Genomic DNA, 26,439 nt, shown 5'->3' with positions numbered 1-26,439 from the left:
ATCTCAGGAGCTGTAATTAACCACAAAAAGACTAAACAGAATCCTAAATAACTGAAATGATAAAGCTCACAAGTTCTGCTAATAACAGGGAAGAAACACAGGCAAACATTTTTCATTATCTTTATTGAAAAGAAACAAATTAGTGTTCTTTCAAACAAGTAGCTTAAAGTGAAATTGTTAAGATAAAATGCTTTCTTTCTTTCAGCCACACAAGGACAGAAGAACTCCAAGCCACATGAGAGGCGAACACTGATGCATCAAAGCTGTAAATCAGATCCTCCTCTCCAGCTCAAATGCATTTGTCTCTTTGGTGACTGGATATGATGAGGTGAGAAAAGACAAGAAGCAAGAAGATGCAATAATACAGCAATAGATCCTTGCACTCCTGCTCATTGCTGAATTCTCTTGGCCTCACTACCTTCCTTACTATTTTGGCAGTGATGTAGACACACAGCTTCTCAACTACGGTTTAGTAAATTATAGTGGAGATTGTTTAATGGTAGTAACAAGTGTCTTTTTAGACTTTAGACTCTTGTAATTGAAATGTTGCAACATAGTTGTACAGAACAAAGTTAAACTCTTAGAGGCTGGAACAGAAAAGTCAAGAAAATAAACTCCATGTTTTGTAGTGGCCATCCCAAAGCCCTGATCTCATATAGAGAATTTGTTGGCCGATTTGTAAAGGTGTGAGTGAATGAGGCGGCCTACAGACGTGACTCTATTCTAGCAGTTCTGTTGGGAGGAATGGGCCAGAATTCCAGCAAACAACTACGAGAGGCTTGTGGAAGAAGACGTAAAAATGTTTGACCCAAGGGATACAAAGGCAATGATAACAAACACTGGTAACATGTGTGTGAACTTCTAATTTGAGTAAATAAATAAATAAATCTGACTCATTATTGTTCCATTTAGTAAATAGAAATAACTGGCCTAAAACAAGAGAAGCAAGAAAAAAAGGTGTCTTATGTAAACTTCTATTGATTCACTCAAGTTTACTCAAGAGGAAGAAGCTATGAGTAAACTCATAAGCGAAAAAGCTCAAATATTTTGACGTGTGGTTGTTTTGAGCAGTTATGACCAGTATGAACTTGCTTTACATAAACACATAAACTATTCCCTGAAGGCTAATGTTAGCAGCAAGTCCAAACACAGCAAAACCAGACGAGATTTATACCTAAAGCTGCATTAAACAAATGAACCTTTAAAGTCATGCTAGCAGGTCTATAGTTATCCATAGTAAAGACTGCAATAAGTTGTGGTCTGTTGCATTGACCTTATGTAACGTGATGTGTACAAACAAAAGTGGTAGCACATACTAGGTAAGTAATGCTGTGTTTCTGTTGCAACCCAGCTGATTTAAATGATTAATTTGCATCCCTGTCTCCAAGGTCTGCAAATGAACCATTGTGTCCCCTTTCATTGTATTGTGGTACCAGTATCAAAATACAGAATCATTGTAAACAGTTTCCCTCAGTCCGGTTTCTGAGGTTTAAAGTCTCTTTATTGACGGAGCAGAACAGAGTCCCTCAGCTCTCAACCGTAACAAGTCCGTAAGATTTAAAGGTCGGGGAGGATCTTTAAATCAAATAGGTCTCTGAAGACCCGAGGGCTCGACATGATTGATGCCTGGCAAGTAACTCAAACATTCATTTCAAGCCAAGACCGTTTAGTGCTTTACAGACCAATAGAGAAATTTTGTAGTCTTCCCTTCTACAAAGCTGGGAGCCAGTGCACTGGTTTAAGAACTGGTGTGATATGATAAATGTTCCTGCAGTTACTCGATTTTTTTTTTTCTTTTTAGAAATCTGTTAATGAATTACTACAATATTCCTAACTGCAAAAGCAAACCCACATTTTTCCTTTTCCTCTGTTTTCAAAAGAAACCTTTTATTCCGGCAATGTTTTTAAGATGATAGCAAGTTGGTTTACTGACAGACTTTATGTGGCTGTAAAAACTTAGGTCTGTGTCCAAAAGGTTTCTTGCATGCTCTGTCTATCTTTAGCTCCGCTGAGTCCACTTGAGTACTGATTTCTAGCGTTGCATTTTTGGGGCGACTGACTTCTGTTTGCTTTTCAAATAGGGAGGCTGAATCAAGTATACCAGCTTGTTCTTTTGTTGTCTTAAGTGCCTCTCTCCTGATATGCTGGATTAAAAAAAAATGATGGCAACCTTTTGTAATTCTCAGGCTCAAGATGAGGACCAATGAAGGACAGATGCTGCTAAAATTGTCAATTAATAAAGAAATAAAGTAATGGCTCAATAAAGTAATTAATGTGCCAAATGACGCGTTCAAAAATGCAAGACATAAGAACTTCCCCAAGTAATTTAATACAGTGTTAATGTTTATTATGTACAACATATTAATGTAACATTTATATTTAATTTTTCATTTTATATCCAATCTTATTTTTAAATTAGCTTCCTTTATTTCATGGTTTAATTCTCTTTTTTTTATATTCTGTATTTATGTAAAGTAGGATATTATGTAATACTGATATGTCATACCAGTTATGGCACCATAACCATATGGCATACACCATAACTGGCATGACTGTTAAATTCAGTTATGAAAATGCCATTCATATTGAAAGCAAGAGAAACTTGACTTTGTATCATGGATGTGTCTGATGCCTTGAAATCCCAACTCTGTGCACAGAGATCAACTGTATGAGAAACTGTATGTGGGTTCGTAGAACTTATTTGTCTGTAACTCTGCTAATCTATGGACAGCTTCTCCCAACAGCCCACATTTGTATGCACAAAAAAGCCGATATCCGTATTATTGCAAAGAGATGAGATCTATTGCATTGCATTTATTTGAATAACATTTTTTTTAAGAACTGATGAGTTTTTAGAGGATGCCGCTTTGATGCCAGTTAATGTTTTCAGTGTGTTTATTCACTGTCAGAAAATAAAGGATGCATTTTCTGCTCCTATTCAAATAGGAAAATAAAGACATGAACTCGGCATAGTAATAATGATGCAATTCATGGTCGTATTGTTATAAACACATTTGTCGTGTTTTGGGAGATTATGTAGGCAGAGTGTATGCACAAACTTATCACATTATTTCCCTTAAAACCTGAAAAGGATGGGATACAAATATCCTTTATTGTCTCTCAGTGGGGTGATTACATACCCAGAGCAGTAATAAAATGAGTATTGGTGGTTTGACAAATTATTCTCTTTTTCTATCCATCTAACCAGCCATCCCACTCCTGTACAGAGTTGAGATGTTACGTATCATGGATCATTGCATCATTTTGGAACCAATCTGTCTAACAAAATGTTCCTCTCTGCACCCTTCTATCTCCACCACATTTACTGCAAATTAACCATTAAGAAAAACAGAAGACAGGAAGGAAAGGATCAATATTATTTCAGTGACTTCCGGAGCCCTTTGTGATACTCAAACCAGAGTAAATTACTCCACTGAGTGCATTACTATGTTTCAATGAGCATCCATTTGCTGTTGTGCACTTCAACTGGGCTGAAAGTTCAGCTCTCTCAACATATAACAAGATATTTAGAGACAGTTACTACTCCCAGTGCTCCCAGTACTAACTGCAGAAATACACCACTCAGTCAGAAACAACAAATCACAGCCCGGAGGAGGGTTTTAAAGCTGTCAATCACGTTTGTGTACATCCTGCCCCTTAACTTCTGCTATGCTTCAGCTGGTTCACCACAACATAGATGCTAAGGCTAGTTAGCATAGCCACATGTCACAGCAAATGGACAGTTTTCTTGGAACCGTAAGTTGTTTCTCCACAATTAGCACATTTAGCAGCATGTACATGAGCATGATTGACAGCTAGGACCTTCCTCTTGGCTCTCACTGGTTGTTTTTGACCAGAATCAGTGCATTGTTGCAGACCGCAATAGTAGCACTGGGAAGAGGTGAAGGAGCTTTTTTTCCCCATATATTATCTGTCTCATTCTTAGCAATATACTGTCACAACATGATGACAGTTTTAACAAATATGGAAAAAATTGGAAATATTTTCATAAAAGTTGCTTACTGCAGGTTTAAAGTATACCAAGAAATCAGGAACTGCAAATGGTAGACAGCTGCTGAACTATTTACAATGTGACTCCAGCAGCTTCCTGTAACACTATGTGCTCCACACAGAAACAATACCAGCTACTGTATGCTATTTGGTGAACTATATACAAATTGCAAGTGTGCATGTGTACCCAACTTTGTCCAAATTGGACCATTCCTTCTGGGTGCTCATCGTGGTAGTTAACTTTTTTCCCCTCCAGTGGGGGTAGTTGACCAAAGCCATTTCCCTGAGTCTTGCAGTTCTGAAAATATTCTCTGTTCATTCTTAGCAATAACAATCAATCTGCAGGCTTTTACGTTTTCAAAACCTGACATTTCAAGTTAACCCAGCCAGTATCACCGTGAGCAGCCTACAGCTTACTTCCCTGCCTGCATGTGTGGGGGCGCACTTTGGTGAAGCTTGAAAGTAAAACTGCCTTCAGAGCACATGACCTGATAAAGAATGTATAGCATTCCGATCTTGCACCTGGCAGAAATACATGTAGGTTTCAAGCAATAAAAAGACAAAAAAAAATCACTAATAGTTCTTCGAACAGCTGATAATGACATTCCCACCTGTCTGCGCCATGATCACAACACACTGCCGCTGCCTCAAGCTGTAATTCACTGCTTAACAGCTGCAGAACAAGATGCAATGCACCATCAACCTCAGCAGCCTTATCTAAATTGTTATTCCAATTTAAAACTACAGCTGTGAAACTCTGCACACAAGCATGCACATTTCCTTTAATCGGATTCACAATGCTAAATTTGATATGCATGCACATTCAGAGTGGAACTAAGGTGAAATGGAAAAGTAAATATTGGGATGCAGCAGGGGTTTCACAGGTATTCATGGGAGGGGTTGGCCATCCAGAGATGACAGGCTCCATTTCCTTAACACAACACAATGATGTGCATTAAAATCATTAAAAAGGTTTTGAACAAAAATCAAAAATAGGGCACATATAACACCTGTTGCAAGTGATGATGTGTTCAAGTAAAAAAAAGAAAAAAGTGTGCTACTCTTTTGTGTTCTTCACCTCAATTTAGGAAATGACCAGTTTGTTCCTCGACTACAGCTCTGAAACTGTTTCTTGCAATTTTTTTTTTAAAGATTTTAGTGGACAAGTGGCCTCTATTTAACTGCAGCTAGACAGGAAGAAGGGCAGAAAAAGAAGGGGAAGTGGCATCAAATGGCTCGGGCATCGGACAGCTGTGTACCATAAAGCACATTATGCAGCATGCTCTGCCACTGAGCCATGCAATGTCCAATCAACAGTTTCTTTTAGAGTATAAAACTTGGCAGAATTTCTGACCAATGACTTCACTATGCATTCAATAAAGGATGCTAAAACTGAGTTTCTCAAGATCAAGGATGTTCTATGCTTTGTACTTGTGGAGAAAAATATGCACATAATTTTCTGCTGATACAGAGCATACATCAAAATCTAAATGGCTTTAAAAGAAGAAAAGTTCTGATTTGGACTGGCTTAGCCAGATTTCAGAACTAAATCTGTCTCTGAGGGTGTGCATAACTAATGAACTGGCAGTTCAAGAGGCAGGTTGGCATATATTCTCAAGACAAAGGCTGTTGACAGACTAAAGAAAACTGAATGCTAAAATGTAATGAAATGGTGCTTTTATAAAGCAACGGCTTAACTGTGGGAAAACTTAAAGTTAATGAATCTTCTAAGACTCCCCCACCTCCCAACTAATTTTTCAGTAAGAATGATAGAAAGAGTTACTGACCAGCAACACACAGAAACATGAAGCTGTTCCAAGCTGTTAAAACTTTAGTTGTATTGTTTGTATTTCCAGTATTATTCTTTAAACTTTCAAGGGGGACTGTTTTTGAATTGTTTACAATTCGTGTCTCCAATTCTGAAATGAGCCACTGCCAAAAAAAAACAGCCGGTCCCTTCCGAGACAGACAACCTCGAGGCCCAGTCAAACACATTTTGAGCAACATGAAGGGGACATTTAGAACCACAGATCATAGGACCCAGGCTGGCTCACTAAGGGCTGATACAACAAGACCCAAAGTAAGAGTAAGAAAGGCGTCTCATCAACTGTGCTCAGCCCTGTAAAGGCCTACCTCTTCATTTCTTTTCCAAACTTATCCAAGATATGTTAAGACAGATATTTTTGAAATCATCTATAATTTATTCTCTCAGTTTACACGCATTCACTTTATAATTTTGTTAGAATAGACATTTGCTATCCGATGTACCACTCAGCAAGTCTCTACACAGATCACACTTCTTACAGGCTGTGAAAGGTGATGGAGAACTGAAAGTCGAGACAGATAAACAAGTGGGATTTTCCTCTTCACACCAAGATAAACTATCTGTGATGAAAACCATGCTTACTGCGACACTGTTTCATTTATTAAACACAAACACAAATTCTCCTTTTGTTTAGCTCTTGAAAATGAGATGGCTCACCGCTACAAAATAACAGTCTGCCATCATTCCAGCTCAATATCTGCAGGAGGGAAAGGTGTGGATTAGAGGACAATCACTCTACATGGCCTCCTTACCGGTACTAACTGCGTCCTTGACCTACTGATGGAGTCTGTATGTTAGAGAGAAAATAAAAGATGAAAGGATGCAGCTCAGGAAAGGGTGTCAACATGCTAAAGTAGCCTGTTCAATTGTCGTGACAAGAAGACTGAGATTTGAGTACTGACAATTTTCTCACTAATGAGCATTAAAAATGGCCTCTATTCAGTATCTAAACACACAAACTGTATTCAGTTAATGCTTGATAGAAAGACAGTAAAACATGTTTAACATTCAAACCTCCATGCATTAAAATGGCTTTGCTATTATACACAAAAGAATGAAAACTATAACTATGCCTAACTGTCGCCAAGGGACCTTGGAAACCTTTTATATTCCATCCCATATTTGGGAAGAAGCGAGCTCTGTGTCTGTCTGTGTTTGTGACAGGTGGCTCGAACCATGCACAGCACGGATCAGTGGCCCAGTAAATGGCTGCCAGGAGAGCTTCGTGGAAAAAGTGCGTATTCACACACTGCAAGCAGACAAGCAGTAATACTAGTGTGTAGATGTCCTTTCCACTTTGAGCTTCTTTCTATCTCTCAAACACCAACTTCATGCCTTCACACCTTGAGTAGTATAGGCACCCTCACACTCCAAGCACACAGGTAGGATTGCTTGCTTCACAGAGTTTGTTTGGAGTCCTCTTCCACTCTGTTCCACTTTTGTTTTTCACTGCTGGGCAATGATTTGTTGTTCTTTCTTTTCTGTAACAGTAATCATCATTCAAAAGAGTCCTCCAAATCAAATTCCTCTCTCTTTTGCTTTGATATAAAAGAGAAAGTAATGTCTTTCTTTGTATTTTGCACTTCATCTTCTCCCCATCAGCAGATGCTGTGTTAAATTACAGTTGAGTAAACACACATTATGCACTGAAGCAACAGCAGAGACTCAAAGCCACAATAAAGTTCAGCAACAACACTGTCCAGGAGAAAAGATGAGGATGGTTGAGATGGGACCAAATAATCAACCAAACCTATGTTTTAAAGGAATATTTCAGATTTTGTTTTGAAGTGAGATTCTATGAAGTTGCACTTTAAATGTGTTGTTTTCTCAGGAAAACATTTTAAGTGGTGTAATAGAGGTGTTGTTTGTCACAGTTGGATGCATCAATCCACCTGATCAGCTGTGTCTAACTGGTCTAAGTCAGCCACAGGTGGAGTAAAGATTCGGATTTTGAGACGGACATGATTTTTAGATGGACTGTGTGATATGACACATATCTATTTTTCAGAATTTCATTTTTCAAAAACAAAAAAGAAAAGAAAGTCTCCAAAAATGTTCCCACTCACTATTCCAGCATTTAGTGAAAGGAGATACTATAGTTGTCTCAGCAAATTAAGACAGTTATACCTACACACAAATGTGCTAAATTATCTTTACATAATTATGACATTGTTACTTATTACTTTCCAGGAGGTTTGCTATGTTCAAACCTCAAAAATTAGGTCTGATGTGCTGCTGACTGTTGAAGTGACACTGAAAACCTCACAGGCTTTCCAAGACCTTCAGATTGAAGACTGTAGCTCATGATTCTGCTACCGGATTTAAAGAGCTTTTAGAAGAACATGGAATCAGCTACTGGATAGAAAATAGTCTAAAATGTATCATCAATCAGCATAAATATCACAGTACAGCAAAAAGACTTTGATAGTACCGTATTTGGTAACAATTTATTTGACGGGTTGTGAATAAGACTGTTATGACACAGTCATAAACATGACATAACACCTGTCATGAACATGAGTAAGTCTTCAGGAATATTTATGACTGTTGTCATAAAGCGTCATTCTGTAAATCATGACACTTTTAATACAAAGTTGACATTATTCAAAATGTCTTTGTTATGACAACTTGACATTAACTGAGACATAAATGTCTTTATGACAACTTGACATTAACCAAGACATCATGATCTGACATGAATTTGTTATAAAAGTATTACTGACTAAACTTTAAAAAAATTACGTAGCTTTATGTTATTATAGCTAAAGTTTAATCAGTAATATTTTTATAACAAATTTATGTCAGATCATGATTTCTTGGTTAATGTCAAGTTGTCATAACGAAGATATTTTGAATAATGTCAACTTTGTATTAAAAGTGTCATGATTTACCGAATGACACTTTATGACAGTGATAAACATTCATGAAGACTTACTCATGTTCATGACAGGTGTTATGTCATGTTTATGACGGTGTCATGACAGTCTTATTCACAACCCGTCAAATAAAGTGTTACCTGTATTTTCTATCAGTTTTCCCTGCTGCGTCAATGTGAACACCTATAAGGAATCCAACTGATTCTTTTTCCTGCATTTTGCTCTCTATGATGTTTTTTCCTTCTAAGAGATGCGGTTGGTTTGATCTCTGCGAGGGCAGAGCCGGTGGGCAGGGGGGAGCAGGTGGTTTGCCCTGAGACGGGACAGATTCTGCTGTCAGCCAGTGTGACCCCGCTCCCCCCTCCTCTCCACACCCACCAGTCTCTGCATGGCTCTGGCCCTGAAGCAACCACGCTCAGACTGAAGGTTGCTTTTTTTTCCTTACAAACTGAAAGTCACTCATTTGAACACATCAAGAGTCCAGCTGTCACAACATTTTGAAAATATCCATCATTTCTACAGCTTCTGACTTGTTGTCTTGTTACAGAATGAGGTTCATTTATCTCAGTAAGCAATTATAAAATCTGATAAGAAAGTAATAGAATCTACACTTTTACCAAAACTATTATTAATAATTTTTTTACAGGTAATGGATGAATGACTGATGACAGGACTTTAGCTATTTAGCTCAAGGCTTGCATATTATCCTGGAAACAGGAACCTACAAACCTACAGTAAATGATCCCATAGACAACTGAATAGTATTTAAATTATAACTATTCCAATGCCTAGATAACATGCATGTTAACAAGTTTATTAATGCCATTGGATGGGTCAGAGGCCCATGGCATCACAGATCCTCCACCATGCTTAACAGTTTTGCCACACGTGCATATTTTGTTTCGGGTCAAACACACTTTGTGTGTTTGTTACTGAAATACTTCAGCTTGGTTTCAGATCAAAACACAGTTACAATAAGAGGATGGTATTTAGCAAACTTTAGAGTTTCAATTTACATTCCCGACAAGGATAGAAAATTGGATTTTTTTCTCTTGAAATTCTCCCATTAGATCAGGGGTCTCAAACTCGCGGCCCGCGGGCCAACTGTGGCCCTCGGGACGATAGTTTGTGGCCCCCGCCTTAATATGAAAGTTTAATGTTAGTGCGGCCCGCGAGTTTGATATAATTGGCACTTTTCAGTGTTGTGTGCGGAACTGAACGAACTTACCAAACACGGTGGAGTATATTGCTCTCGGGGGCGGGACATCGGCCGGGCCTATTTGCATTTTCTATTTGTCATTATTTGCATGCGGTACATGCGCAATTTCCGCGGCCGCTCCCTCTTCACGTGCTTCAGCATCCAGTCTGGACCCGGAAGTTGCTGATCAGTTTAACGTAATTAAGGTTAGGCGCTGCAACGCTTGGGTTGTGTTTAAGGGAGGAGAGGAGGCGGCAGATTCGTCAGGACGGTCAAAAACTCACAACCACACTGGTACTGGGAATTCCACAGTGTTGTCCTTTAATAAATACGCTCTTCACCAACCTTACAAAGCCGGTTGAACGGCTGCTATATTATCAGACATGAAAATTGAGCAGCGTCCAAACAACCCGTAACATTACTAAAAAGTTAGGGAGCTAACATGTCCGTCTAGCACGTTTCTCCCACGCTCTCTACAGAGAAGCCGTGGCGCATACTTCTGACATCATTAGCAATACTAGAGTATCTTAAAGAGACACTACACAATTACGGCTGTTACAGCGCCTGACTACGGCCAAATATGGTAATAGGCAATCAGAAAGGTTCGGCTGAGGAGACCGTGTGTGTGAATGCGGCCCAGCCTCACCCAGACTCTACCTCCAGCGGCCCCCGGGTAAATTGAGTTTGAGACCCCTGCATTAGATGGTGTATAGTGGAGCCCCCCTTTACAGCAATATTATATTAGATATTGACATTAGCCCAAATTCTTTTTATCAATGTGCCCTTATTTTTAATGTCTGTGCATCATGGAGCACATTAGATTTACAAAGGTTGGTTGTCTTGTGGAAACCTGAAAATTAAGGCAAAGAGCTAAAGATTTTAGAGAATAAGCAGAGACGGCTGTTTTGGTAAGAACAAGCTGTGCTCATCATGCACAATACTAAAGACAATTTTAGTGTTATATCAAGTTGAAAGTTGACACATTCGAGTTTTTCAAATTATGGAAAAGTGGAATGTGTCACTTTTTCATAATTTTGTTCTGTTCTAAAACCGTAAACCGCTGTTTTACAATAATTGCTTTGTCACTCATGTAGAAAGTGATGTTGCCTGTGGTCTTAATGTAATATCTATCTATCTATATATATATATACATATATATATAACATTTATTTATATATATGAATGACCACGACTATTGCAGTCCTAAAAGTTAAGGTATGAAATTGCTTCACTGTACACAAAGTCTTCCCTCTTTAGAGTGACAGGATGATAGGCTTCAATGTTTCCAGAGAACAAACTAACATTCTCAAAGGAGATTTATGAACATAAACAGTTAAGAAGACTTGATAGCTTCAAGCTGGTATTTTTGGCTTATGACAATAAGCAGCAGTGTGTATATTTACACTTTGTTGTCATTTTTGTGGACTGGCTGTAGTTTCTGGCTTAGACATGGAACCTTAGCTGGTTTTCTTCTCTGATCTGACTGCTTTAAACGTCTACAGGTTTTCTCCCACTGATCTGATTGTTAGCAGTTGAGTCAAATGGACCCAGCAGAGTGTTTGCCAATCTGACACAACCATTACATCTGACTGTTATTCCACCATGCGTCATGTAATCACGGGGTTTGTGATCACTGTAGGTCTCCCCCTCCACAGGAAGGTCAAACACACAAGTCAAACGTACATCAAAATGACTGCGCCAGCTCATAGCACCATCATTAGCACCCTCTGATGCAAGCATGTGCTGCTAATGTATAAACACCAAGGGTGGAGAGTTGTAGCGAAGAGGAACGTGTGGGATCCAATGCAGTGGCAACAACCCCTTCAATGGTCCCATGACACACATCCATGTTCACAAAGTGATGGCAGCTGATGTGAACAGTAGGAAAGAAGTACAGTAACAGAGTTTAATCACAACAGAAAGAAAGAAAAAAAAACATGAACAAGAGTGAAAAGTGTTTCCTTTTTTGAAAGATAAAAATATTCCTCTCAATGAACGAGATCCCTGTTGGTTCAACCAAAAACAAAGCCACCTTTCCTCAACATCACACATGACCACACACTCATTATTTTCTTTTAGTCTTTTATCCAATTAGTCTCCTCTTCACTCCACCTGCACTTATCCCGTCAATCCTTTTCTTTCGAGGTTACTTCCAAAGCTTTTATCCTGTCAGCGCAATTCCCACTTCTGCCATCTGACAGATAAGCTTTGAATCTCAGTGGGATCATGTGATGTGAAAAATATGAGCGCTTATTGTGTTATCGGGTTACAAAGAGCTGTTCACAAAGAGTCGGATTTCTAGGTTAACCAAATGGCTCCCATAACTGGCTTACCAGTTGAGAAGAGCCAATGCCAAAATACAAAAATCACATGAATTATCTGGATAGTCAATGCTGCATTGCAAACCCTGCTCAGTGTTTTACAGTAGGATAAAATAGCTTAAAAAAAACTACACTTAAAATGCCTAAAATATGCAAGAAATTCTCACTATTTACAGGTTAAAAAAATGCAAAGTACATGAGGTTGACTGATGTGTTTAAACACCCAAACCCTTGTGGGGTTTTAGTTTCAATACATTTATAAATAAGGGCCCATAATTATTTATGGGCCCATAATTATTTATGGACCCTTATAAATGATTATAAGGGAGATGTTATGGCTAGCATCTCCTGTTGCCATATTTGTTTAACTGTTTTTTTAGTTTACATTCTACATCTGGTCTTTTATAAATACCTTATCTATTTAGGCATTGTGTCTGTTGTTGAGGACTGACAGAGTAAGAACTCCATTGTACATTTGTGCATGAATTTGAATTGAATATGATTATCCAAAATATTAAAATAAACTTACACCATATGGGGAAATCCCATTGTGGACATTACAAAACAGAACAGAATAGAAATGTGTCTTTGTTATTCCAAAGACAAAAACATTGAAACATAATTCTAAATATGATAATATTGTCAAAAGACATTTAAACACATGATTTTAAGTACAATATGTAAAGGTTCAAAGATCAAAGTGTCGTTGCCGAGAGCTGCGGAGGTTCAGAAGGTGCTGTGACCTCTGATGCGAGAAACTGTTTTTGATGGAAGAGTGAAAAAAGTGATTGTCCAGAGTGAGTTGAGCCACTAATGATGCCATTTGGCCAGCTCTTCAGACAAGCTGTGTAGATGTCCTCAAGCTTCGGATGTGGTAACCTCATCATCCATTTTGGTGTCTTGATTATCAGCTGCAGGCTCCGTCTGCCTGTAGCAGTGCAGCTGGAAAAACACACTCTACAAAACAGTGTGAAGACAAATTCTATGCTGTGGTGGTTAAAAAATGTTTTGCAGCCAATGTCTTTGTAAAGATCTTAAAAAGAAAATAATGTTTTTGTTTTTTACTGTGAAGAACTGAACCATCAGTCAAGAGCAAGTAGATGAAGGATTTAAAATGTGCAATCCTCTCTCTTCTTTATACTAGACAGCACATGGACCTCTACATGGCCGCTTTGGTTTTTGTCAGAGACCAGGCCTACAGTGGTTGTATCGCCTACAAACTCAAGGAAAGACTGTGACGTCTTATGCATACAAAGATGATTAGGCTAAGCACACAGCCTTGAGGCACACCCGTGTTGAGAAGGATGGTAGAGTAAATGTTGCTTATTTAACAGTTTATGATCAGCATAATAGACTGATCATTATGCACCATTATGCTTACATGTTTACATTCAAGTACAGAAGTGATACAGACAGTGATTAGTAGATTTCTCCAACAGAAAATATGTTTAAAAAAAAAAATCATTTTAGTTTCTCTAAACAGGTTACTGCACATAAGACTGCCTTGAAATTCTTCCAAACTGCAACATCTAACTGTTTTTTCACTGGTCTGTCTAAAGGTTACACAGTCACTTTTCAGATTTGCACATCCTGTAATCCAATTTTAAGATAACACTTTGGCTCAGAATACACCATGACAGGTGTATTTTTAAATGTGTGCAATTCCAAAAGACACGCAAAACCTCAAGGCAATTCTGCCACATTAAACAGGTACAATTAAAGCGAGAGCACACAGACTCAAAAGGTAAGAAAAGGGGCCGCAGGCTGCCCACTGTCAGGAGCTGCACACTGCCTGAACATCTGCTCCTGACACAGATGGACCCCAGCATGTAAAGTGAAGAGGAGGAGGAGGATAGAGAGGAGGAAGTTGTGTTTGAACTTAATGCTTTATCCTATTTGAATACATTTGGGCTTAGCAGTATGCAGAAACAACTGGACACGTACTCGTGGTGTAGAACATGTCAACATGTAAAGGTCAAACTTGGATCCAACCAACACAAGTTTATGTAAGCAACTACTATTTATTTAGTATGTATAGCTTTATGGATATGAAAACTAAATATTTACAGAGTAGGCTGGCATTTTATGAAATACATTTTTATGCAAACCAGGAAAAACAAAAAGAAGTTATGCATGTCTGGTCATGATGGAGGCGAACTATATCAATCTTAGATGTAATATGTTGGTAATAGTGCCATTTTATGCATTGAATGAATCACAAATGAGTTTGGTTTTCTTCAGGCACTTGGGGCTCCGAGGTCAGAGACCCTCTCTACACTTGACATGTGGCAGATGTGATTTGGGGGTTAGAAACGCAACCATCACTCCATGACATGTTGAAAAGCATTTCCATGGAGCAATGAGATCAGAGCCCACCCACCAAATGTGAATGTGTTATTGAATAATAAAGGTCTATTCAGGCATTTGCATGCAGGCAATTTTTTTAACCTTATCATTTTTGCACATTCTAAAGGATGTTGACACAAAACATTCATCTCAGTCATTTTTCTTAGAAACAGCTATGAAATTTAATCAGCAGCTGACTTTGAATATATTCAGTGTGTCATTCTTTGTTCCGTGTCCAATGTCTAAAACAACAACATGACTATTGATTACAATTTTCCACAGCAGTCATTGCTAACCAACCCTTAAGTTGATTCAGTTGTCTGATATCAGATACTACCAAACATTTTGTTTTGAAAATTGATCAGATTTTTTTCTCCAGTAAAAATTACAGAAGACATTTCACACTGTAACCCCACTGTGCCAGGCAGAGTGAGCTGTGCATATGGCATCAATAATTAAAACTTCAATAATTAGACCAGGAAACGTCTGCTTCCAGTGCTGAATTAGATCAACCATGAAAAAATATATATAAATATAGAACTGATTTAGGAAGAAAATATAAAAGTCATCAAAGAAACCTTCAGCTTTTAGTAGTTTAGTTACTACAAACTCATTAAAGAACAGTAAAGCAACTTTTTCTATTTCTACCAGTACATCCTGGCACTTGTGTCCGTTGGCACTTGATTTAAAGTCGGAGCACAATGTAAAATATTTAACGGCTAAAGAAGAGGCTCCTATAACAGGCCAATAGGTAACTTAAAATCTTTTACATAAAGATACTAATCTCTAGTTTTAAAAAGTTATTAAGACTATACAACATGCTTCTTTAAGCATGTTAAATAATATATAATAAAATATCATTATTGAGTGTATATTTTGTGTTTTGTTTGTGTCAGGACAATAATAAAAAAATAAAGACCAGAAATGTTGGCATTCATTTCCCAATATTAGTTCTTCCTGGAATAGCAATTTACTTTAACTCCATACTTTCTTCATAGACATGATGAGCAAATTTAAAAGATATATTGTAATAATTTATTTATTCTGCAATGATGACATCCATTTTGTACATACAGTACAAATATTTAATCTATGGTTCATGGACCCATCAAGATTTTTGGCGACAACATATACCAGTAAACAGTCACCAACCTGGAATTTCATATAGTTCAATTTTGCTACATAGTGGCCAAAAATAACCTAAACTAATGAGCACTTGAGAAATAATGCACATATGGGGAACAAACATATGATAGCCCTGCTCAGAGTGCTTTAATAAATCATTAGAAAACTATTAAAGGTACTTATAGAAAAAGATTTGACTCATATCCTCACCACCAAATAGCTCCCACAAAGTTACTTCATTTTCATTCTAAACCCAACCCTTCCTCATCCTTCTTTCCCCTTCCCCACCTCTCTCTGAGATGAAGACTGTCAATAGACCATATATTTGACATACTGTACCATGCACTCACACTTATCCAGTCTGCAGCAGAGGGCTCCCTGGTTTGTGGCTAAATGGGGGAAATGGAGCTGTATGGAAGCACAGAAGTATTAGCTAATTATGTACCATACATTCAGATGCTCTATGTCTGGAATGTATTTACACTTTTTTAAACTTAGCATAGCAGGTTTTATAACATAAAAAAGAGGTAAGGTGGTGAAATCATTAAGAAACTACAAGTTTTTATTTAGCAAACCAGCTAATGCCAACCAGAGGAAACATGTACAATAAAACCTTCTCGTTGACATGAAAGAATGATTTTTTTTTCCCCCAGTAATTTGATAGACTTCTTTTTATCTGGGGTTAATGTTTGACATTAAACCAGAGCAGAAAGACATAAAATAATTCAAATTAGTTGATGTACTACCAGTTATACTGTTATCTCAACATTCAGTTTGGACATCCATCCAAAGTATGACCAACTTTAGTAGTGTTCTTTCAGCCTGCTGACCAGCAGTGTGTAGCAAACAGTCGGGGTTGGAACTTCACTGAATAGTATTACACTACACTTCACAGACTGAGAAAATGATGGTCACTTCACAACTTTCTTTCATTAAAACCAAAGACGACGAAACATTTTAACAGATTTTGGAACCAACTTTTTAAAATCTTGGTAAGTCTTTGTTCACTATTTGAGAATTGCAATGTGGTGTTCTTTTTGTTTTTCTTCAGAGCATTTCTATTTGAACAAATTCCTCTGTAAAACTAAAGCCCATGTCATCTGAACAGACCCACAACCAGCTGAAACTAACGCAGACAAACGTCAAAAAGTCAGAATGACTCCTTTGAATTGACTCCATGCTGCTCTGCCTTTCTCAAAACTCGGCCTGACACATGAACGATGTAGATAACACAAAGCAAAAAATTTCCACATCTGCTGCTTCATCTAAATCCAAGCGACTTTTCCCTTTTTCTCCCCTCTTCTTGTCATTTCTCACACACACCATGCAGTCACGCTCTTTCACACTCCATCTCTCCTTGCACTTGCGCACACGAACCGACGCTCCGACAGAGCGCTGGCTCTCCTTGGCAGCGAGCCTCTGGAAGAATGCTTGGCGCTACAAGCCTGGAGGAACACACGCCACCGGCGCAGGCTCGACACGCTGCCTCTTGGAGGCCTGCATGCTGACACAAGTGATGAATGACGCTCAGCGGGGGAAATCAGAAAGGCCATGAAGTTATAAACAGTGAAGTCACTCCGTAGTCTTTAAAAGCAGAGAAAGAAGTGCATGTAAAATATATATGTGTACATTGAGTGGATTTGGCCTTAATTACAGGAATCTGAAAGAAACGGTTTTAAACATTGACTCTATTTTCCATTTCCATTTTTCACCTGGTACCCGTGAGAAAAGTTTGGGGTGGCTAAAATGAATAAAGTGAAAGCAGGACAAAAATGGAAACCTAACAACCAGTAAAAATGCAGTGAATAGCAACAGGTGGAGGAGGAGCCTCTGGATGATCCTGTACGCTTTGTGCTGCCAGAGAAAACTCAGGTCACTTTAACACTTCCTCCACTGAGGCTGGTACTATTGACTTTTTTTCTGATCTGAAACCATTTCCAACTTTTAAGAAGTTCAGAATACCTTAACACAGGCAACTGATCCATGTCTGAATGGTCAAAAAGAAAAGTTCGAGATGTAGCATTCTGTTTACATTCTACTCTCACTAGCTGCATTTCCATTAACCATAAAGTTACACAAATTGAAATTACAAAAATAAACTGTCTTCACAGAATGATGCCAATCTCAAAATAACACTCTTCTTTTTCAATAAAAAGTTTTGCCATTTGGAAGGGGTAGTTTTTTTCCGTATCAAAATTGTTTTGTTATTTTTTTTTGCAAAACTGCAAAATAAGTTTTGCAAAAACACTTGTGTGACGTGGCTCGCATCGCACGAGCCACATGATCAACAACCAGATGTTGCCACTGCCGCAAACCATAAAAAAGACGGTGACAAGAAGCAGTTGGAGCATAATGGCGCGGCATATTTCTTAATGGCTTATCACGTGAACAAACTTTTCATGTGGGATTTTAATCACGTTTCTTATTAAATGGAAACAACCCAATTGTGAAATTTTGTGCCTTCAACCTTAGAGGAATATTGACAAAGTTTTGCACACATTCATAATGGAAACACAGTAACTTATGGTCAAGAGGTATAAATCTAGAGCGAAAATACAGGGTTTAGGGTGGTTTAGGACCACCATCAAAGATCAACATCTGACCTGGCCTCACTCTGGACCTCAAGCAGTTTGGATTATTGGCTTCTCCTTTCTTCCTCCGGACTCTGGCACTCTATAATAGCTGTATCTGGTTCTGACAGCTGTAGCTTAGCACAAGGAATCCAATGATTGTAGCCCACTGCATCTGTATCAGCAATGACTCTAGGCACAGACCATGGCTTGCAAAACTCAAAGTCTTAATTGGGCTTTGTAACCCAAACATCTTACAGTGGCAGTTATTTCCTGTGTTTGTGCTAGATTTTTATCACTAATTTTTTATTTCACTCTATTTTCCATTATAATGTGTGGATGTAGTAGTGCAGGCAGCCAGTTTCAACAGCAATGAGTTTTTATGGCTTATCCTTCCTCACAGAGGTTATCAACAACAGGCTACAGAACAACTGTCAAGTCTGCTGTCGTCTCCATAATTGTGCAGGGTGCAACATGTAAAGTAACATTTCTCTGCTGAAAATCTGTTTTACCCATCAGTCTAACTTCGCATTTTAACATTCTGAAAAACTGAGCTTGGGGTTTTTGATAATTCTAAGCCATAATTGTCAACATTAAGATAAATAAACAGTTAAAATACATCACTTTGCGTAAAATAAATTGCACACATATTTTACTAGCTCCTTTATTGAAATGAAAAACTAGCTGGTGTTTCCTCCCTTTAATGAAGAATAAATGGAAAAATGCACTTCCACTTTATGTTTTCAGTACCCATTGGTAGGAAATACTGAGAACTCAAACACCCATATTATACACATATCAGTTGGTAAACCTCTGAGTAACTACCTTACAGGAAGTTTGAATCAAACCTACAACCTTCAATTAGAAGATGACTACTTTTAACCACTGATCCACACAGGATTTCTCCCTAAACTTTGCAGATATTAGCTCTTAATCTGTCCTTTTATTTACTTTTTAATTAAGTGTGTTAAATTTTATAGATGGATTTTGATTTTTCACATTTGCAAAAAAAAAATAAAAATAAAATAAAAGACCAGCTTTAACTAGTCACATTTAAAACATTCGTGAGTAAAGTGGCAAGTGAATTATATTTTATTTTATTTTCTGGAATAAGTACACTAGCATTCCTAAAGTTGCTTTAAAAGTTTTTATTTTAGGGTGGGGAACCGTCTGGTCGCATCACCTCTGGGGTTTATGAATGACTTTCTTATAAACTAATCATTTTTCACATTTTGCCGTTTAAAAAGAGCGTCATGCAAACTGGACCTCAGAGTCGTGAAGTTACTCCCGGGTCTCCCTGCTGCGCAAAAAACTCAAAGTAAACAGCACACTGTTAACTTTTTGCACCAGTTTCCTGTTGGCGTACCTGGTTGGAGGTGTCGGGCGGCAGGTTTTTGATGAGGATTTTCCTCCTGTTGCTCAGCTCCCGGCGAGTTTTGGCCAGCCTCCTCTCGATCTCCTCCGGGTCCAGGTCCGGCAGGTCGCGGAGGCTGACGCCCGGCTCGGAGGGCTGCGCTGCGGCGGCCCCCGCCGCCTCCTCATCCTCCGGCTGCCGGCTTTCGGGGCTGTCCATGTCCGGGGAGAGCACGCTATCCCGGTTGAGAGAAGAGTGAACGCTCGGCGGCTGGATGGACGAGGCTGCCGCCATCTTGGGAAGCTGAGAGAAAAGTGTTTAAAGAGAGAGAGAGAGGTAGAGAAATATAGACAGCGAGAGAAAGAGAGAGAGCAGGTGGGAGGCGTGTGCGTCCCAACAAGCCAGAATAAACGCAATAATAACATTAATTTAAACTATTCAGATCTAATCATTTACCCTTCTAGGGACAGCGAAAAATATTATTTTATATTTACTTTATATCACCTCCCTTATAATATATAATATAATAGTTTAATCCATATTCTTTTGTCTGGGGTTATTCTTAATCAATGGAGTAATGATTCAAGTTAATGTTGCAGTGTTTGCATCTATTTATGAACATTACTTATGTGAAAAAAAGTAAAATAAGTTTTTAAATGTAGTTTGAAAAAACAAAATTGTTAGTTGATTTTTGCAGCTGGCACCTCGAACTAGTTGCGCCCCCAACTGTCTGTTCAGTGTACTGCAAATAAGCTTAGTCAGAGTTCACCTTTGTTTCTATTCAACCTAAAACTTTTCTGAGCCTCATTTTAGGCAAAAAGAAAAGACGAATCAAATGAACCACATGTAGCATCTATAAAATGTTTTGTGTTTCTATAAAGAACGTCTACATTTCAGCTCTCATTCTCATCTAGCAGCACAGTTCTGAAGGGGAAAAAAGGCATTCAGAGCAGAATTGCTTTTAGCCACCACAGCTCTCCTGCTCTCTGTGTGCTTTATGTGGCTATGAATGCCTGTGTGCCTTCCCTCCTGTCTACCCAAGTCATCCAGTGAATGCCAACCTAGCAGCCAACTGAGCCAGCCTGCCTCCCTGCCCACCGTGGGTGGAAATCTGCTCCTGGCAAACACAAGGGGAGCAGAGCTCCCTGCCGAGTCCTCACAATGCCCATGTAGCTTCCGCAGGCAGCGTGAGTCGCTTACAGGAACACACGCTGTAAACTCACATTCACATGCTGCATCCACATTCTTATAGACACACAAGCATGTCAACTAGCACACATCAACCCACTTAGGAAATATTTAGACCACAATTGTGCCGAGGCCTTTTGGAGACGGTGAAATCGGGCTCTTCGTTCTCTCTCTTGCCATCTGTGTGGAGTGTTTCTTGGCAGATCGAAGTCCAGACAATCACAGTTGTCAGTGGGTGAAAATGATCTCACATTGCCAAGTGGCTGAGCCAGTGTAACTAAAACTCAGTGACTGTACAGTGTGTGGACTGTTTGAACGCTTCAATTAGGCTTGTACTCAGTCCACTCCAAAGCAGAAAGGCCAAAGAAAGGGCAATGTGTGTAGCTCTGTTTCAAAATGAAGCAAGTTTGTAATTTGGCTCTTGGTTTGTTCAGTTTCATTTTCAGTACTAAAAATACCAAAACACAGTTTCTCATGAGAATCACGAACATTAAAGCACATTTTTCTTTATTGTGACACTGATGTGTCTCAATGTTTTCTCAACCAATATAGCTATAAGTATTTTGGGGATGGGTCTTTTCCAGTTTTACACATCTGGAAAATTTCTTTTGTCCATTCTTTTCTGCAACAAACCTCCAAGTCAGTCTGACTGCATGGAAAGCATCTGAGATTATACATTTTTAAGTCTTGTCGTTGATTCTCAAATGCTTTTAGGTCTGGATAACATTGATGCAAATAAAGGTCAAAGAGATGAAGCAGACAATTTTAATTGTAAAAACGATGATGAAATTCCCGGTTTTAGGCTTTGTGTTGCTTCTACAGTGAGTAGTGATGGTGGACAGATTGATGGACATGAATCACTGAGCAATGGGTTTGTGGAAAGACAACAAGGACTTGCCTGTCACTTAAACAGGCTGATTTTTTTGGAGACGCATGAATCACCCCACTTAGTGCTAAACAACGTTTCCATGAGAGAACAATTAATTTCTTCTCTCGGTCCCTTGGCAAAATGCGTGCCGGCAGAGTGTTACGGATAAATCACATCGGCCTGCAAACGCCCCACATGGTGCGGTTATGCAAACCATCCTTCCAAAGCTTTTTACCTATGCAGAAAGTCAGCCTCTTGTTATAATGGACTGTGCTTCACAAACTGAGAGGAGAAGCGATGTTAGACGTTCTCTGTGTAAAACACAAGAGCCCTGCCAATGCAGCGTGTCAGCCGGTGATTCACAGCCCTTTGGAGTGGGTGGCGGTGGAGAGGAGTAGAAGAAAGCGGGAACACGTTTGGTGCTGCTGCTCGCTGGGACTGAAGAGTGCGAGGGCGTGGGTGGGCTGAGTGGCTGAGCAGGCAAAGCGGGCACCTGGGACGAGCTCAGTGGGCGTGAGGACAGAGAGGGAGAGAGAGCAGGAGGGGCCGGGAGGGAGGGAGGGAGAGAGGAAGGGTTTACCTTGAACGTCAAAGTGGCTCATTGTGTGGAGGAGTTGGAAGATTAGCAAATGCACATGTGCATGTAGATTGAACAGAGTGATTATGGATATGATCATCCTGCATTCCTTCCAGAAATGGAAGAGTTGGTTGGAAAATGATCTGCAGCTGTGTCTGTAGACTAGTGGTAGACATATATTGTATCATTTATGATTTATCGTGATAAATTTATCATCATGATAAGGTTTAGACGTTTCGTTGTCACAATAAATTCCAATTAATGATGTTTAAAACTCAAAAACTGTCTGTATTGTTGGAATTGTTAGTTTTCACTATTTTCTCCACTGTTTTTACATTGAGAGTATCATTGATACCAATACATTTGAAAATGATTAAACACAGTTATACAGTGAGTGATACAAATCAAACTTCTTTATGTGACTGCTGTCCTAAACAAGCATATTACAATTTTTTCAAGAGCAGTATTTATATTTGTGGAGATATTATTGCTGTCATGCAGTCACAGTCATAAATAGTTGTCATCGTGATTTTTATCGTTATCATGAGTCTCACTAAATATTGTGATAAAACTCAAAGTTTTTATATATAACTAAAACTAACAAAATAACAAAAAATGCAATTGACAAAAATTTTTCGTTAACTAAAATAAATAAAACCAGTAATAAATTTGGAAAAACTATCACTGGAACTATATTGTGTATTTGTATAACTAACACCTACTGAAATTATGGATATAACATCCTTAGTTTTCATGTTTATAAATATATTTATTAGCCTTTCGAACTAAAGTGAAATAAATCCCACCTCCCCCCAACACAAGCAGTTTATGTCAGCTGTCAGTAAATTACGACACTCCAAACTTCTCCTGGCGCCGCTTACACTATTCTGCAAAATGGCAACAGCAAAAGTTGGGAAAACACACCAGAGTCAGTTAGTATCTTCTATTGAGTATTCAATACCCAATCAATGTATACACAATGATAATACAACACTTGTCGAATTCTACACCTAAAAATTAACCAAGTATGAAAAAACTAAAAATACTATTATAACTAATAAAAACTAAACTAAAACTTAATATTTAACTAATAACAACTGATAAAAACAAGGAAACATCTGAAAAGTAATTAAAACTAACCTAACTATAATATAACTAAACTATAATGAAAAACCGAAAACTGTTATAACCCTGGTCCACATCAACCAATCCTTCTGCAGACGCAACATAAACTGTCACCGGTGCAGAGTGGATTCATTTCTCTTATGGCAAAGCAGAGATTAGAGGACGTGTGACCCACTAAAAACAGCTGACCCGAACACATGGGGGCAATATCCAAAAGAGCTCCCTGCCCAATTCATGTCCTAATTACAGTAGCCATGAACATACTGCATCATTAGAGCATAAAGGAGGCTTCTTTAATGAAAAATATATCAAACATCAAGAAGATCTTCTGTGTTTTTCACAAAATCAAAGGGACAAAACAGCAAAGTCAAATCAGTAGCAAACTGCAAATATTCTCCGTTGCATGCAGGATCCAGATCATCACATTGCTAATATGCATTTAGGAAAGTAGGACTGGGGAACTAGATGACACACACACACACACACACACACGCACACACACAAAGTGCTGCTGGTGCATGTCTGCTGCACCGGTTGGCAGAGCGGAGACTGACTGAAATGACCCGAGGGTGCTTGGACACCGAGCTCAGTGCTCTAATTCAGTGTTTTCCCTGACAGGGAGCAGCAGACAGCTCCAGGGATGGAGGGAGAGCAGGAGGAAGCTGACAGGGAGAAACATGCATGGCTTTGAAGAGCAGAGTTGAGTGAATTCAGACTAACAGATCAGATATTTGGGACGTGAGGAGAGAGCTCCCATCTGTCAGGTCCTCAAAGTACTTTTTTACCTCAAGGTGAAACTAATTACATTGTAGCAATGAGTTCAGTTTAGACAACGATTACACTACTTTTAGTAATACACCACATACTCATGCACACAGTATGACTTAATAAAAATAAGGCAAACTTTCAAAAGGTGTGAGTGAATGAATTCTTTTAAATGAAACTTGTAAGTGCACAGAAGTCCTTTTAAAGGTCCTTGAATAAGATCCGTTCAGTGTTTTACTCTAGAGCCAATGTAGAAGTAGAAGTGCATTTGTGAAAGTTATGATTTGTGTCTTCATGAAGAAGTAACTCACAATTTAATAAGTTGCATTTAGAGAGTTTAGAGAATTTCTTTGTGTTGGTCTTTCACTCAAGAACACCAATAAAATGCATTAATGTCTGCGGGTGTTTAAGTTCTAAAGTGTAAAACATGACTAAGGATACTTTTGCAAGGTACTTAAGTTGTAAACTTGAGTCCCCGTAGACACACAATAATAAACGTCATCACTCTCCAAATCACTCACTGACTGCTTGTTACAGGTAAAATACTGACTGCATGTAAATGCCTCATACAGCCTCGCTTCGTGAGGCATTTGGATACAAATTCACAGTTGTGCCCAAATAATAGTTTTATTTTAAGGAAAATCATCCTCGTAAAATAAAAATAAATAAATGGAAAAAAAGTTGCCACTGAGAGTTGTGCTGTGTTTTTACGTGTTTGATATTGGACATTGTCTAAAAACCAGACCAACACTACAGCAGATATCCGTCTTATATTCAACAAACCAAAATGCCTTTTGATTTGTTGCCCCAAATCAAAAGGCACTGTCTTGTTGCATACTGTCAGAACCATGTTGCCTCTCCATCTGTGCTCGTTTCCCCAGATCCCCTGGCAGGAAACACCGCATGTACAGAAAGGCCTCATAAATAACTGATCATGTCTTCCAGGCAGTTCCACTATTCACCCTATTCTTCCTCCACCCCCACACACACCCACACCCCCAACAAATAGCTCGACCCATGACCCGCAGCTTCAAACATATTGGAAGAAACATTGCTTTTGAGAAATCCATGTTGTCCAAAAGGCCACTTAATGCCAAAATGACCCATTTTTCAATACAAAGGTCAAGAGTCACAGCTCAACAGACTTGAGGAGGATGTTTACTCAGACAGTAAAAGGAGGTAGGCACACAGAGAGGTGCTACTGTTCTTTTTAATACATAAATAATAAAGCCTGGAGTGTTTGACAGGCATTAAATTGACTGATTTTGATGGTGAGAGATTCATAATGAGGACATTTCATTGCATCAATGTAGTTGGACCCTCCATTATTCTATTATCCTCTGCAAATTAAGTTTCTAGGCATAATAGCTTAGAAAAAACTGCACAAACTAGCAGCTATTTGCAGGAGACACAAGCAAAGGTTATTTAAATATCTTAATTTGAGTAATATTAAAAGTGGTTTCTCCACTTTTACAGATTACTGCAGTCTTAAAATTATTCAGCCCTTTCATGACAAGCATCTTTTATGCCTAGTAAAGCAGCAGCTGGATGTTATTACCTGAAAAAAGTATTAAGTGAAAGTGAAATAGTCTGGAAGTGGAACAGGACTTTTTATAGCTAGCACCTTTTCATCAATATTAAGCAATATTGATGAAAATGTCAAAATACTTTAACAATTTGTTCAAATTCTTTCAAACAAGTTCCTATTAGCTACTGAAAGGTAACTTGTAAGTTAGTTTTGTCTTATTTACTAAGATATTTGCACTTTGTGTTTGTGCAGTGTAGGCCTAAATAGTTTTTGTTCATTCATTGCTCCACAGAACACAAAACACAAAACCTTCTACACTAACTTGTCCAATTGTGAACAAGTTGGACCTGACTTTTCTTATGCTTTTGTGTTCGCAGAGGAGCACAACTTGGTATACGGGAATGGGACTGTTCAGAGTTTACATGTGAATCACTGTGAAAATTGCTGCCATCAAGTCTTACAGCAGTTTTTTGGGGGTCAGTCAAAAGTTTTTTTTGACTCCAGGCCTCCTCAGAAATCTGCTACCAGAGCAACACTATCTGGTAGCAGATTCCTGAGGAGGCATGGAATCTGATGTAAGCACATTTTGGATGTAGCTTTTTGTCACATCTACATGGTGCAGCCACTGTTTGTTTAACTTGAGAATTTCCATCTGTGTCTCCGGGAACAGTCAGGGACTTTGTTTTCTTTCTGGAATCCTCCTCATTGTTTGTGCAGGATCTCTTCTCTGATAATTTTGGCCATAATTATTTCTAGCATGTA

General features: G+C 38.6%; 1 protein-coding gene across 1 annotated transcript in view; it reads right to left on the bottom strand.

The window, feature by feature from the left end:
• raver2 (ribonucleoprotein, PTB-binding 2) overlaps positions 1–20,616 on the bottom strand; it is an 89,099-nt gene extending 68,483 nt beyond the window's left edge. The window contains exon 1 of the mRNA XM_032571710.1: positions 19,639–20,616. Within this exon, the coding sequence (XP_032427601.1) occupies positions 19,639–19,920 (282 nt within the window). The 5' untranslated portion in view covers positions 19,921–20,616. The remainder of the gene's footprint in view (positions 1–19,638) is intronic.
• Positions 20,617–26,439: the final 5,823 nt, after the last annotated feature.

The sequence above is a fragment of the Xiphophorus hellerii genome, chromosome 9 (assembly GCF_003331165.1).
Source record: "Xiphophorus hellerii strain 12219 chromosome 9, Xiphophorus_hellerii-4.1, whole genome shotgun sequence".
NCBI lineage: Eukaryota > Metazoa > Chordata > Actinopteri > Cyprinodontiformes > Poeciliidae > Xiphophorus > Xiphophorus hellerii.
The sequence above is the reverse complement of the archived record's forward strand: the minus strand, read 5'-3'. Positions and strand labels throughout refer to the sequence as shown.